The sequence below is a fragment of the Microcaecilia unicolor genome, chromosome 8 (genome assembly GCF_901765095.1).
Source record: "Microcaecilia unicolor chromosome 8, aMicUni1.1, whole genome shotgun sequence".
NCBI lineage: Eukaryota > Metazoa > Chordata > Amphibia > Gymnophiona > Siphonopidae > Microcaecilia > Microcaecilia unicolor.
This window is the reverse complement of record NC_044038.1, coordinates 165,300,465-165,316,544: the sequence shown is the minus strand read 5'-3', so window position 1 is coordinate 165,316,544 and position 16,080 is coordinate 165,300,465. Positions and strand designations below refer to the sequence as shown.

The following is a 16,080-nucleotide window of genomic DNA, read 5'->3' as shown; positions in this document are numbered from 1 at the left end:
TCCAATTAAAGTTATTGGCAGAGGAGATTCTACTTGCATTTTTTGCAATTTTGCATTAACAAGGTATCTTAGACTTCTCTGCTTATCTGTTTATAATAAAACTATTGATTTTATTACCTGTTATATTACCCATTACATATGTAAGCAGTGTCCACTGATAGCATGTTATACGTTACATTTCATGATAAAAATCTAATAAGTGAGCCATTGACCTTCACTGCATTTACAATTCTGCATTTCAGGACTGTTTATTCAATTCAAAATCATTGTTTTAAATGTTGATAATCAGATGGAAAAAGCAAAGTTACTCACCTGTAGCAGGTGTTCCAAGGACAGCAGGCCAAGTATTTTCACATCTGGGTGATATCAGACGGAGCCTGGTGCAGATGTCAACTAGCGAGATCAAGAACTTTCTAGTAGTGACCACTGCACATGTACTGGTGCCTTCCCACCTGACGTGCGAGCGCAGGTCCCTCAATCACTGTAAAAAAAAAACTAAAGAATTCAATTACCAAGGGGAGGGTATGTGAGAATACTTGGCCTGCTGTCCTCAGAGAATACCTGCTACAGGTCAGTGAGTAACTTTGTTTTCTCAAAGGACAAGTAGGCCATCGTATTCTCACATATGGGAATCCCTAGCTACCAAGGTCACTATAAAACAACAACAGGGACTCGAAACATTGAGGCCTGTTATTCAATCAACCGGAAACAAGTTGTGAAGGTGCAGCCTGGAACAGAAGAAAACTGGGCTAGGGGGTAGAGTTGGATTCTAGACACTGAACAAATTCTGCAGGACTGCTTAACCAAACTGGTTTGTCTCGTTGGGTATCCTGCTCAAGGCAATAATTAAATTGAATGTGTGGACAGATGACCACGTCGCAGCTATGGAGGCTGACCTCAAGTGGGCTACTGACCTAACCATGGCCCTGACATTATGAGCCTTGACAGGACCCTCAAGAGTCAGCACTGCCTGGGCATAAGTAAAGGAGATGCCATCTGCTAGCCAATTGGAAACTGAGTTTGCTGGTTACCCCCATCCTGTTTGGGTCTAAAGAAACAAAAAGCTGGGTGGACTATCTATGGGCTTGTGTGCTCCAGATAGAAGGCTAAGGCTCGCTTGCAATCTAAGGTATGCAGTACACTTTCGCCAGGGTAGGCATGTGGTTTAGGGAAAAATGTTGGTAGAATGACTGATTAAGATGGAACTGTGACAATACTTTAGGAAGGAACTTAGGGGGTTTGCGGAGAACTATTCTACTTAGATTGTGAGCCCCCTAGGGACAAAGAAAGTACCTGCATATAATGTATACAGTGCTGCGTACATCTAGTAGCGCTATAGAAATGATTATTAGTATTGTGGTGAAACAGTGTAAGGTGGGTCAGCTACTAGGGCCTGAAGCTCACTGACATTGCAAGCTGAAGTGACCGCCACCAGAAAATACAACTTTCCAGGTCAAATACTTCAGATGACAGGAATCGAGTGGCTCAAAATGAGCTTTCATCAGCTGGGTGAGGACAACATTGAGATCCTATGACACTGATGGAGGTTTGATAGGGAGTTTTGTCAATAACAAACCTCACATGAAACAAACAACTAGAGGCTGAACAGAGATGGGCTTACCTCCTACACAGTGATAAGAACTAACTGCACTAAGATGAACCCTTAGACAGTTGGTTTTCAAACCAGACTCAGAGAGATGTAGTAGGTATTCAAGCAGTTTCTGTGTAGGTCAAACTAGAGGATCTAAGGCCTTGCTATCACACCAGACAGCAAACCTCCTCTACTTAAATAAGTAACACCTCTCAGTGAAGTCATTTCTGGAAGCCAGCAAGATGCAGGAGACACCCTCTGGCAAATCCAAAAGTTTCAAATTCTATGCTTGCAACATCCAAGCCATGAGGGCCAGGGATTGGAAGCTGGGATATAGTAACATAGTAGATGACGGCAGAAAAAGACCTGCACGGTCCATCCAGTCTGCCCAACAAGATATACTCTTATGTGCTACTTTTTGTGTATACCCTACCTTGATTTGTACCTGTCCTCTTCAGGGCACAGACCGTATAAGTCTGCCCAGCACTATCCCCGCCTCCCAACCACCAGTCCCACCTCCCACCACCGACTCTGGCACAGACCGTTTAAGCCTGCCCAGCACTATCCCCACCTCCCAACCACCAGTCCCGTCTCTGGCACAGACCATATAAGTGGCGGTTACACATACTACCTGTGTAACCGCCAATCCCTACTGCACCACCTGCTGATCTTCAGGATACTTTACATACATGCACACAGTCATACATAGAGACACATCAAGATGTTGATATTTTAGCTGTATTTCATGACTTTTTACAAGATAGCTAAATTTCAATCACAAAAATTTGCTTACTACCTTTGCTTCTTCTAAAGCTCTTTTTATTAAAGCAAACCCACTAACATCTGGATAAACTCATATGGAACACAACACAAAAGCTGAACCACAGAAGCAAGTGGGAGTGATTCACAGACACGGCTTCTGTTCCTGGGCCACATAACCTTAGGGATGTGCTGCATAGGCCAGACTCAGATCAAACTTAGGGTCCACATAAACTGGATTCCAGAGGAAGTTACAGTTAAGTGCCCCTGTCCAATGACTGCTGCTGATATAACTAGGTTAAATTAGAAGGGTGATATTAAAGCAGGGGGAAAAACAAGTACTGATTCAAGTTCATGGTTCCATAGACCAAAAGATACCAGTCTGACTAGGCTGCAAGCTCAAAGCAGCAGGAGCAAACTGCCAAGCTAGAAAAAAAAGGGGGGAGGAGATGGAAGGAAATTTAAGACAATATAAGCCTCACACTAAAGCATATACATCATACCTTACAGTCATACTCAGTTGTATAAACTCAGATCTCATGTAATCTAATTAAACAATGATATTCCACTAAATCATGAATTATATACTAGATCAGGCCTTGACAAATTTTCATTAAAACTAGGAGCTGACATATCTCAATTCTCCTTCCTCACCTCTCCAACGTTGCTTCCAGTGAAGTTGAAATGGACTTATTTATTTATTTTGGCATTTATATCCATATTTTCCAATTTGCATTGTTTCAATGTGGCTTATGGGATGTAGAAGAACTCCTCGTTCTGCGTGATGAGAGTCGGAAACGTCCCATCTCCACAGATCCTCGAGAATAACTCCAGGAAAAGAGGGAACCAAATCTGCCTCCCAGCCAGTAAGGCACAATTAGGATCATATTCACGGGTCTTGCCTTGAGTTTCAGCCAGTCTTCTCTATGAGAGTATGGAGGATACGTATACAGAACACTCTCCCCCCAACGTGGAGGAAAGGCACCAAACCCTAGTCTGCTGTGCGATCTGAGCCTGGAGCAGAACGGGGGACTTTGTTAGATGATGTGGCAAAAAGATCCACCAATGGGTGCCCCGCCTTGGAAGACCTTGCGGGATATATATTGAGAGACCTTGCTCAGTCTGCCCACCAGCCAGTTTGTCCTTTCCTAGGAGTATGTGGCTGGGAGGTCCATTTTACAACTCGCTAGTCAGCGTCCACACTAGGCTCTGTCGGATGACATCACTCATGTATTAGTTAATTTCTGGAACAAATTGGTGGCGTAAGTGGTAAAAACAGTTAATGTAGTTGGGTTTAAAAAAAAATTAAGTTGGGACAAACTTCTGGAGGTAAAGTCCATAAACACATTATTAAGGCAGACCTGGGGAAAAGTAACATGGAATACTGCTACTTTTTTGAAACTTTACTAGGTACTTGTGACCTGAACTGGCCACTGTAGGGAAAACAGGATGCTGGGCTAGATGGATTCTTGGTCTACCCGGAGAGCAACACTTTTTCTTAAATGTTTTATTATGAATGTCTGAAAAACGTTAGACAAACCACATAACCATGTTATTAAACTAAACTATTTATAACCTACACTATCTACAATTCTGAACTGTTATCCGCTTTGGTCCACTGATTTCTCTGTAAAAGGATTTGGATTATTAGGTGATGAAAAATTAGTACAAAACCTAATTAAGTTAGCTAGGTTTTATCTACCATGTCAGTTAATACAAGTTCTTCTCACTGCACAATATTTAAGGTTTATTTAGTATTAGAATTCTGGTCACTTACTTTGAATGCATATACAGTGGTGAAATAGTATTTGATCCCTTGCTGATTTTGTAAGTTGCCCACTGACAAAGACATGAGCAGCCCATAATTGAAGGGAGGTTATGGTAACAGTGAGAGATAGCACATCAAAAATTAAATCCGGAAAATCACATTGTGGAAGTATATGAATTTATTTGCATTCTGCAGAGGGACATAAGTATTTAATCCCTCTGGCAAACAAGACCTAAACTATCTTGGTGGCAAAACCCTTGTTGGCAGCACAGCGTCAGACGTCTTCTGTAGTTGATGATGAGGTTTGCACACATGTCAGAGGAATTTTGGTCCACTCCTCTTTGCAGATCATCTCTAAATCATTAAGAGTTCTGGGCTGTCGCTTGGCAACTCGCAGCTTCAGCTCCCCTCCATAAGTTTCAATGGGATTAAGGTCTGGTACTGGCTAGGCCACTCCATGACCCTAATGTGCTTCTTCTGAGCCACTCCTTTGTTGCTTGGCTGTATGTTTTGGGTCATTGTCGTGCTGGAAGACCCAGCCACGACCCAATTTTTAAGGCCCTGGCGGAGGGAAGGAGGTTGTCACTCAGAATTGTACGTACATGGCCCCACCATTCTCCCATTGATGCGGTGTGAAGTAGGTCCCCTGTGCCCTTAGCAGAGAACACCCCCAAACATAGACATTTCCACCTCCATGCTTGACAGTGGGGACGGTGTTCTTTGGGTCATAGGCAGCATTTCCTCTTCCTCCAAACACGGCGAGTTGGAGTTTCATGGCCAAAGAGCTCAATTGTTTGTCTCATCTGACCACAGCACCTTCTCCCAATCACTCTCTGGCATCATCCAGGTGTTCACTGGCAAACTTCAGACGGGCCGCACATGTGCCTTCCGGAGCAGGGGGACCTTGCGGGCACTGCAGGATTGCAATCCGTTATGTCGTATGTGTTACCAATGGTTTCGTGGTGACAGTGGTCCCAGCTGCTTTGAGATCATGACAAGTTCCCCCTTTGTATTGTAGGTGATTTCTAACCTTCCTCATGATCAAGGATACCCCACGAGGTGAGATTTTGCGTGGAGCCCCAGATCTTTGTCGATTGGGACAGTCATTTTGTACTTCTTCCATTTCTTACTATGGCACCAACAGTTGTCTCCTTCCTCGCCCAGCGTCTACTGATGGTTTTGTAGCCCATTCCAGCCTTGTGCAGGTGTATGATCTTGTCCCTGACATCCTTAGACAGCTGCCTTGCTCTTGGCCATTTTGTAGAGGTTAGACGTCTGACTGATTCACTGAGTCCTGTGGACCGGTGTCTTTCATACAGGTGACCATTGCCGACAGCTGTCTGTCATGCAGGTAACGAGTTGATTTGGAGCATCTACCTTGGTCTGTAGGGGCCAGATCTCTTACTGGTTGGTGGGGGATCAAATACTTATTTCCCTCTGCCGAATGCAAAATAAATTCATTATACTTTCCACAATGTGATTTTCCGGATTTAATTTGTGATGTGCTATCTCTCACTGTTACCAATAACCTACCCTTCAATATGGGCTGCTCATGGCTTTGTCAGTGGCAAACTTACAAATCAGCAAGGGGATCAAATACTTATTTCCACCACTGTAATATAATGTTGGCAGGGAATCTAACTTAATGAATCTAAGAATATGTATTTTTAGCTGTGTATCATCTGTTCAGTAGATTAAAATTTCAGTAGGCTATATTGACTTTGTGAAGGTTTACAATACACATTATAAAGGCAGATTTTATAAAGAATGACAAACTATTCTTCCTCTATATGCCCATATTATCCTCTAAAAGAAAAATTTAAACAGCAAAAGCATATTCATGCCAACCCATCATAATTCTGAAAAACAGAAGTATATTTTAATATGCAATTCATCCTTTAGAGTTATTTTGTGCATATTTTACTCTTTGCATTAAATATTTAAACAATTTGAATCCTTATTTTGGCTCTTGATCCACTCTTCTGTTTCCCGGTTCTAGGCTCTTAAGTGTCTGTGCTCACCAAATTCACATTCTGTTGTGTGCCATCAGTTAATTTCTATGAAAAACATGTGATTTGTTGAATAAAAGTGCCAAAAAAAAGCACCCAGAACCATGAGAATTCATTTGCATGTTGGTATCAAAACATATGTACAGACCATCAACTATCAATAATAGGACCATATTTTATCATTTACCACAATAGGTATAAAAAAAAATAGCAGGTAGACCAAAAAGCAATTTTTAAAAAATAAACCCAAGTCTTAAGAGAGCTACAGGTTTTTAAAGAGATGACCGCAAAGTAACATCATAATTTACTATGAGGCAGTGATTTATGTGAAATGGCATCCCTTTTTAAGTCCTCCCTTTATATATTTTCGAAGTATAAGGCAATTCTTAACCAGGCTTTGAAAAAACTCCTGACGATAATATTTCAATTCCATACATTTAGCTGTATTCCTACAGGATTATATAGGCCAGTTACTGGCCCTCACAATATCACTAGCGTCAAATTACCAAGACATGGGGGCTTGAGGGAAGTGATCAATTTTAAAAATCTATTTCCAAAATCTAGTTTCTAGTAAGGTAGTAACAGGGTTTAAGGTAACACTAAACAAAAAAAATAATAATTGCAGCTGTTGCCTTCTTAATGATTGCATTTTACTGAAGTCTCACACACTTACTCTGTGGATTATACCAGCTGAATGAAGGTGTTTAATTCCACATAGCATCTGGTAGAGCAGGTATGACATTCGCCTCATGGTCTAACTCCATATGAATAACCTGGCATAAATTAGCATCCATCAGTTCCATGACCAAATACCTACAATGTAAGAAGCACCAGAAAGCATTTAATTCTGCTCTAGATAAGCAAGTATTCCATAGGACTTAACAATTAGGAAACTATGAATACAGTGGTCCCAGATGTTGTACTTAAGCAAAGATGGCACTATGCATGTTTGTGAACAATCCTAAATAAAACTTTTTTTATTTTATTTTTTTCTTACATTTGTAGCCCCACGCTTTCCCCACTCATAGCAGGTTCAATGCAGCTTACATATTATATACAGATACTTATTTGTACCTGGGGCAATGGAGGGTTAAGTGACTTGCCCAGAGTCACAAGGAGCTGCCTGTGCCTGCAGTGGGAATCGAACCCAGTTCCCCAGGACCACAGTCCACTACTACTCTAACCACTAGGCCACTCCTCCTATCCAGCTCTACTGCAAACAAGACCAGGAATTTGATTTCATATTTATTACTTGCCTTTTCCAAAACTGAGCTTCAAGGCAAATTACATGTTCAGATATAGTGAATGATAACATACCTGTAGCAGGTGTTCTCCGAGGACAGCAGGCTGATTGTTCTCACGACTGGGTGACGTCCGCGTCAGCCCCACACAACCGGAAGAAGCTTCGCGGGGCGTATCCGTCACGCCAGGCACGCCCACCGCGCATGCGCGGACCCCGTCTTCCCGTCCGTGCGCGACCGTTCCCGCCAGTTGAATGACAAGCAAAGATGAAAACGCAACTCCAAAGGGGACCGGAGGGAGGGTAGGTGAGAACAATTCAGCCTGCTGTCCTCGGAGAACACCTGCTACAGGTAGTATCATTCGCTTTCCTCCGAGGACAAGCAGCTGCTTGGTTCTCACAGACTGGGGTATCCCTAGCTCTCAGGCTCACTCAAAACAAGAACCAGGTCAATTGAACCTCGCAACGGCGAGGGCATAACAAAATTGACCTACGAAGAACAACTAACTGAGAGGCAGCATGACCAGAATAAATTCGGGTCCTGGAGGGTGGAGTTGGATTTACACCCCCAAACAGATTCTGCAGCACCGACTGCCCGAACCGACTGTCGCGTCGGGTATCCTGCTGGAGGCAGTAATGTGATGTGAATGTGTGGACAGATGACCACGTCGCAGCCTTGCAAATCTCTTCATAGTGGCTGACTTCAGGTGGGCCACTGACGCTGCCATGGCTCTAACACTATGAGCCCGTGACACGACCCTCAAGAGCCAGCCCAGCCTGGGCGTAAGTGAAGCGAAATGCAATCTGCTAGCCAATTGGAGATGGTGCGTTTCCCGACAGCGACCCCTAGCCTGTTAGGGTCGAAAGAAACAAACAATTGGGCGGACTGTCTGTGGGGCTGTGTCCGCGTCCAAGTAGAAGGCCAATGCTCTCTTGCAGTCCAATGTGTGAAACTGACTGACGTTCAGCCAGGGCGGGTATGCGGCCTGGGAAAGAATGTTGGCAAGACAATTGACTGGTTAAGATGGAACTCCGACACCACCTTCGGCAGGAACTTTGGGTGGGTGCGGAGCACTACTCTGTTGTGATGAAATTTGGTATAAGGAGCATGAGCTACCAGGGCTTGGAGCTCACTGACCCTACGAGCTGAAGTAACTGCCACCAAGAAAATGACCCTTCCAGGTACAGTACTATAGATGGCAGGTATTCATGTGGCTCAAAAAGAGGTTTCATCAGCTGGGTGGGACGACGTTGAGATCCCATGACACTGTAGGAGGCTTGATAGGGGGCTTTGACAAAAGCAAGCCTCTCATGAATCGAACGACTAAAGGCTCTGCAGAGATGGCTTTACCTTCCACACGATAATGTAGCACTAATCGCACTAGGTGATTCCTTACTGAGTTGGTCTTGAGGCCAGACTCTGACAAGTGCAGAGAGGTATTCAAGCAGGTTCTGTGCAGGGCAGAACGAGGTTCTAGGGCCTTGCTCTCAACCCAAATGACAAACCTCCTCCACTTGAAAAAGTAACTCTTTTTAGTGGAATCCTTTCCTAGAGGCAAGCAAGACACGGGAGACACCTCAGACAGACCCCAACGCAGTGAAGTCTACGCCCTCAACATCCAGGCCGGTGAGAGCCAGGGACTGAAGGTTGGGGTTGCAGCAACGCTCCGTCGTTCTGCGAGATGAGAGTCGGAAAACACTCCAATCTCCACGGTTCTTCTGAGGACAACTCCAGAAGAAGAGGGAAACCAGATCTGACGGTGCCAAAAGGTGCGCTATCCGAATCATGGTTTCCGTGTCTTGCTTGAGCTTCAGTAAGAATCTTCCCCACCAAAGGTATGGGAGGATAAGTATACAGGAGGCCGGTCCCCCAATGGAGGAGAAAGGCATCCGACGCTAGCCTGCCGTGTGCCTGTAGTCTGGAACAGAACAGAGGCAGCTTGTGGTTGGTCTGAGAGGCGAAAAGGTCCACCGAGGGGGTGCCCCACTCTCGGAAGATCTTGCGTACCACTCTGGAATGAAGCGACCACCATCGTGCGGCTATGCAAGACTCTGCTCAGTCTGTCGGCCAGACTGCTGTTTACGCCTGCCAGGTATGTGGCTTGGAGAAGCATGGCCGAACCGGACGGGCCCAACTGCCACATCCCGACGGCTTCCTGACACAGGGGCGAGATCCGTGCCCCCCTGCTTGTTGGTGTAATACATTGCAACCTGATTGTCTGTCCGAATTTGGATAATTTGGCAGGACAGCCGATCTCTGAAAGCCTTCAGTGCGTTTCAGATCGCGTCGGAGCTCCAGGAGGTTGATCTGCAGATCCTTTTCCTGGAGGGACCACAGACCCTGGGTGTGGAGCCCATCGACATGAGCTCCCCACCCCAGGCAAGATGCTCCAATCGTCAACAACTTTCGTGGGCTGCGGAATTTGGAATGGACGTCCCAGGGTCAAATTGGTCCGAATGGTCCACCAGAGCAGTGAAGTGCGGCAACTGGTGGAGAAGCGTATGACATCTTCCTAGATTCCCGGTGGCTTGGAAACACTGAGAAGCTAGGGTCCATTGAGCAGATCTCATGTGAAGACGAGCCATGGGAGTCACATGAACTGTGGAGGCCATATGACCCGAAAGTCTCAACATCTGCCGAGCTGTGACCCTGCTGAGACGCTCTGGTCCGCGAAAGCAAGGTGACAGGAGGTTGTTGGCCCTCGCTTCTGGAAGGAAGGCCTGATCCGTCTGGGTATTCGCAGAGCTCCTATGAATTCCAGAGACTGGGTTGGCTGGAGATGGGACTTTGGGTAATTTTATCACAAACCCCAGCAGCTCCAGGATTGAATAGTGCACTGCATGGACCGGAGGGCTCCTGCCTCCGAGGTGTTCTTGACCAGCCAATCGTCGAGATATGGGAACACGTGCACTCCCAGCTTGCGTAGATACGCCGCCACCACCACGAGGCACTTTGTAAACACTCGTGGGGCAGAGGCGAGCCCAAAGGGCAGCACACAATACTGAAAGTGCCGGTGCGCCCAGGGCGGAATCTGAGATACTGTCCTGTGAGCTGGCAGTAGTCGGGATGTGAGTGTATGCGTCCTTTAAATCCAGGGAACATAGCCAATCGTTTTTTCTGAATCATTGGCAGAAGGGTGCCCAAGGAAAGCATCCTGAACTTTTCTTTGACCAGGAATTTGTTCAGGCCTCTCAGGTCTAGGATGGGACGCATCCCCCCTGTTTTCTTTTCCACAAGGAAGTACCTGGAATAGAATCCTGCCCCTTCCTGCCCGGAGTGGTACGGGCATCGACCAGCATTGGCGCTGAGAAGGGCGAGAGTTCCTCTGCAAGTACCTGCTTGTGATGGGAGCTGAAAGATTGAGCTCCCGGAGGACAATTTGGTGGCAGGGAGGCCAAATTCAGGGCGTATCCGCACCGCACTATTGGAGAACCCACTGGTCGGAGGTTATGAGAGGCCACCTTTGGTGAAAAAATTTTAACCTCCCCCCGACCGGCAGAATCGTCCGGTACGGACACTTTGAGGGCGGCTATGTTCCCGTGGATCCAGTCAAAAGCCCGTCCCCGGCTTTGCTGTGGAGGCGCAGGGGCTGCTTAGGCGCACGCTGTTGACGAGACGAGCGCGCTGGGCTGTCCCTGTGCCTGACGAGGCCTTCGGGCCGGCTGGGTGTACCTACGCCTTGCCAAAAGAATAGGGTGCAGGCCTGCCGGCCCGAAAAAATGTCCACCTGCTGAGGTGGATGCTGAAGGCGCCCGGTGGGAGAGCTTGTCGAGGGCGGTTTCCCGCTGATGCAGTTGGTCCACCAGCTGCTCGACCTTCTCACCAAAATATTATCCCCCGGCAAGGGACGTCGGCCAGTCTCTGCTGGGTGCGGTTGTCCAGGTCAGAGGGCACGCAGCCATGAGAGCCTGCGCATCCACTATACCTTGGGCCGCAGACGAGATGCCACGTCACAGGTGTCATAGATACCCCTGGACAGAACTCTCTGCACGCCTTCAGCTGCCTGACCACGCTCCTGATAAGGCCTGGACTGCTCCGGCGGGAGCTTATCGACCAGGTCCGCCAGCTGCTTCACATTGTTCCGCATGTGGATGCTCGTATAGAGCTGGTATGACGGAGTGCGGGTCAAGAGCATGAGGATTGGTAGGCCTTCCCTCCCAAACGAGTCCAGAGTGCGAGACTCCCGCCCCGGGGCGCCGAGGCGTATCCCTCGAACTCCGTGCCCTCTTGAGAGCAGATCCACGACCCGCCGAGTCATGGGGCAATTGGGGCCACATTAACTCTGGGTCAGCAGTGGATTCTGTACTGGGATGTCCGCTTTCTTGGGGATGATGGGATTAGATAGCGGTCTCATCCAGTTCCGAAGCAGTGTCTCTTTGAGGACATTGTGCAACGGCACCGTGGAGGACTCTCTAGGTGGTGATGGATAGTCGAGGACCTCAAGCATCTCAGCCCTCGGCTCATCCACAGAGACCACGGGAAAGGGAATGCAAATAGACATATCCCGTACAAAAGAGGCAAAAGAGAGACTCTCAGGAGGTGAGAGCTTCCTCTCTGGTGAAGGCTGGGATCCGAGGGAAGACCCGCAGACTCCTCTGAGGAGAAATATCTGGGGTCCTCCTCTTCCCCCCACGAGGCCTCATCCTCGGTATCGGACATAAGGCTCATGTAGCTGAGTCCTGAACCGGGCCCCGAGCTCGACGTCGAGGCACCGAGGCCTCGGTGTCCGTCGAGCGGTGGACTCCCGCGCCGGCGGGGGACGAAGCTCCCTCCATCGACGTCGACGGGGACTCCACCTGCATGGCGGTCGAGACCGGCGCCGCAAGCGGCGTCTGTGTCGACGGCCTCGGCACCAGGCTAGAGCTCGCCGGCGCCACAGTCATCGGTGCCGAGGGCGCAAGCACCCCCGGCGCCGGCACAGCCTGGCGCATCAGCCCTTCCAGGATCCCCGGAAGGATGGCTCGGAGGCACTCGTCCAGGCCCGCTGCCGGGAAAGACGGGGGGGGGGCCGGTAGAGGCATCGGTGCCGAGCTGCTCGGGTCCAGGAGACTGCACCGAAGTGCTGGGACCCCTGACGTGTCGGTACCCTCCACCACCGAGGGGGACCTGTCCTCTCGACGCGGACGCTTCGGCGTCGACTCCTCCCCGGTACCGAGAGCCGGATTCGAGGGCGACCGGTGACGGTGCTTCTTAGCCTTCTTGCGATGCCCGTCACCGGTGCCAGGTAGTATGGAGGAGGAGGAGGTCGATCCCCCTCGGTCCCGAGGAACCGGGTCAGACAGGGTTCGGTCCCGAGGGCCACGGGCTGAGGGAGTGACCGGGGCCGACTGCCCACGCGGCCTCATCACCCCTACCCTCACCGGAGGACCGGCGGGCCGACGGGACCTGTTCTCCTGGGGTCGATGCCATCGATGCCGATTTCTCGGGCATCGATACCGGTACCGAAGGAACCGGGCGTCGATACCGATGCCGTCGATGTCGACGTCGAGGGGCCGGCGCAAGTTCCAAAAAGACGGTCCCGCAGAACTTGCCTCGCAACCTGAGTCCGTTTCCGGAGACCGAGACACAGAGAACACGACTTGATATTGTGCTCCGGCCCGAGGCACTGGAGGCACCAAGCGTGGGTGTCGGTCTGCGAGATCGGCCGGCCGCACCGACCACACTTCTTAAATGCACTCGGGACCTTCGAGGACATCGACGGAAAAATCGCGTTAGCGAAGTTAAAGTCGTCGATGGTGGCGGAAATCACACCTCGAAAAAATTAATCGATCGCGCGGCCACAAGGCCGCAACGCGACGCCCTCGCTAGAAAACGAGGGAAAAGGAGCGCGTGCTCTCCTCTTTTTTTTTTTTTTTTAAGAAAAGGAAACTAGAGCGCGCGGCAACAGAAAATAAACGAAATTTAAACAAAATCGCGTAAACGCGACGGTCTTTCCGGGGCTGCGAAGAGAGAGCGTCGACGGCACGACTCTCTCCAGGCGCGGAAAAGAAAAGACTGGCGGGAACGGTCCGCGCACGGGGCGGGAAGACGGCCGTGCATGCGCGGTGGGCGTGCCCTGCGTGCGGACCGCCCGCGAAGCTTCTTCCGGTTGGTGGGGGGCTGCCGCGGACGTCACCCAGTCCGTGAGAACCAGCAAGCCTTCCTCGGAGAAATGTATTTCTCTGCCCAAATGGGCTCATCATCTAATTGTACCCGAGGAAATGAAGATCACAGAGTGTCAGTGGGAGAAGCAGGCTCTGAAACTTGACTTTAGTTCACAACCTGCTTCTGCAAATGTTAAAGTACTCTAGATGAGACTTGGGGAACATGACACAAGGGGGGGGGGGGCGCAGGAGGAGGAGAGAAGTTTTCAATATCATTATGGCCCCATTATTCCACCATTCTTGAACTGCTACCTCAAATACAGCATCTCTCAACCCCCTCAAACATACCTAATGTTTAAATAATGTTACGTAGCATGCCAACCTCCAAAAGGCACGTGGACATTGGAGGGGACTCAATATGGCTACTAGAAGCTAGGGAAGAACTGAAAATTCCACTCAAGACTGGAAGGCATAAAAATAAGACCTGCTGATCTGCGCCCCTACTTGCAGTCTATTAATTCCCACATACTGTGACTCATGAGAGAGGCATCTGTGATTACACATTTGCTCAGAATGGAGTTCCTGCATTTTAAGTACCACTGCTGGTGCCCCTTGTTACAGTGAAATGCTGACAGCACAGTTCAGGTGCTGGTCGGGACCTGAGCATCACTTAGTGATGGAGTTTGGTGAATATTTTCCATGACATATCTGATCAGATCTGAAAGAACACTGGTTGAGAACACTGCTCTAATGCTCCAGCATTTCATCAAGTCTATGTTGCTTCTGTTTAAGGCAACTACACGAGATAGGCCTATTACCTGCAAGCCAATCAGAAATTTATATTTCACCTATGGCACTGCATTCAGTAAATTATCTCCAGGAAAACCGTGGCACAATGATAGAAACTAGTGGGTGTGCTTTTCAGTGACTGCACCAGTCAACTGAACAGATATGATGAAGAGTCACTGAACAGCATCATGCAGGAGACAAAAGGGACCTTTAAAGTGCAGTAAAGAAAGGGGGGGGGGGGCAAAAAGGGGGGGAGTTAATTGTTTGAAACATATGTGTGTTATATGAGTTGGATGAATTTATGGTCACAAGTTTGTATTGATATACAATAAAAAGATTCAAACATAAAGTGCAGTAAAGTTTTCTACTTACTGTGTGGAATAGAAGGCAATGTTTGCTGTGGATTAGGAACTGGTTATTGGACAAAAAGCAGAAGGTAGGGTTAAATGGCCATTTCTCTCAATGGAGGAGGGTAAATAGTAGAGTGCTGCAGGAATCTGTACTGGACCAGTGATATTAACATATTTATAAATGATCTGGCAATCAGGATGAGTGAGGTGATTAAATTTGCAGATGACACAGAACTATTCAAGGTTGTTAAAACACACGCGGACTGTAAAAAATTGCAGGAAGACCTTATGAAATTGGAAGACTGGGCGATGCACATTGGGAAGAATAATACGAATCATAGTTACCTGATGCTAAGGTCTACCGTGGGGGGTCAGCAACCAAGAAAAGATCTAGGTGTTGTAGACAATACACAGAAATCTTCTGCCTGGTGTTGTGGTGACGGCAGCAGCAAAAAAAGCAAACATGATGCTAGGAAATATTAGGAAAGGGATGGTAAATAAGACGAGAATACTATAATGCCTCTGTATCGCTCCATGGTGCAACCTCACCTTGAGTATTGTTTCAATTCTGGTTGCCACATCTCAAAGATATAGCGAAATTAAGAAAAGGTTCAAAGAAGAGCGACCAAAATGATAAAGGGGATGGAACTCCTCTCATAAGAGGAAAGGCTAAAGAGATTAGGGCTCTTCAGCTTGGAAAAGAGATGGCTGAAGGGGGATATGATTCAGGTCTACAAAATCCTGAGTGGTGTAGAATGAGTAGAAGTGAACCAATTTTTTACCTCTTTCAAAAGTGCAAAGGCTTGGGGACACTCAATGAAATTACATGGAAATACTTTTGCCGGAGATATAGTAACAGCGGTTAACATATCTGGGTTTAAAACAGCTTTGGACAAGTTCCGGAGAAAAAGTCCATAGTCTGCTATTGAGACAGACATGGGGAAGCTACTGCTTGCCCTGGGATTGGTTGCATGGAATGTTGCTACTGGTCTGGGTTTCTGCCAGGTACTTGTGACCTGGATGGCCACTGCTGGAAACAGGATACTGGGCTAGATGGAAACATTGGTCTGACCCAGTATGACTATTCTTATGCCAAGGCTGTGGAGTTGGATGTTGGAAGCATTCCCAGCATCTTTCCATGCAGTTACTGCACAGAAATCTTTTTCTGTACAGTACGTGCAGGTGCAGATAGGAGGAAGTGAGTGCACCTGCACTATCTGCATCAATGACAGCACATGAAAAGGTACCATGCCCATTGCCCCTCCATTCCAGAATATACAGTTAGGGACACACTAACACAGTCACTGCTTACTATAGCTTTAGTAAAAGAACCCCAAGTCTTGTTTCTGCAAGGTGAGCCTCATTCCAAGAGCTGCTTTAAGATAGGGATTATTTTAGCTAGCCATTTCATTGATTTTTGGTGGTTGAACTAAGACTGAAGCTAGAGAGACTTCTATAGTCTGTTTCCCACAAATCGCAGGAGACAGGTG

At 47.9% G+C, this 16,080-nt stretch overlaps 1 protein-coding gene across 1 annotated transcript in view; it reads right to left on the bottom strand.

Moving 5' to 3' along the window:
- Positions 1-16,080, bottom strand: part of MAPK9 (mitogen-activated protein kinase 9) — a 121,585-nt gene that overhangs the window by 39,323 nt on the left and 66,182 nt on the right. The window contains 2 exon segments of the mRNA XM_030212873.1: positions 6,801-6,872; positions 6,874-6,940. Coding sequence (XP_030068733.1) covers positions 6,801-6,872; positions 6,874-6,940 — 139 coding nt within the window.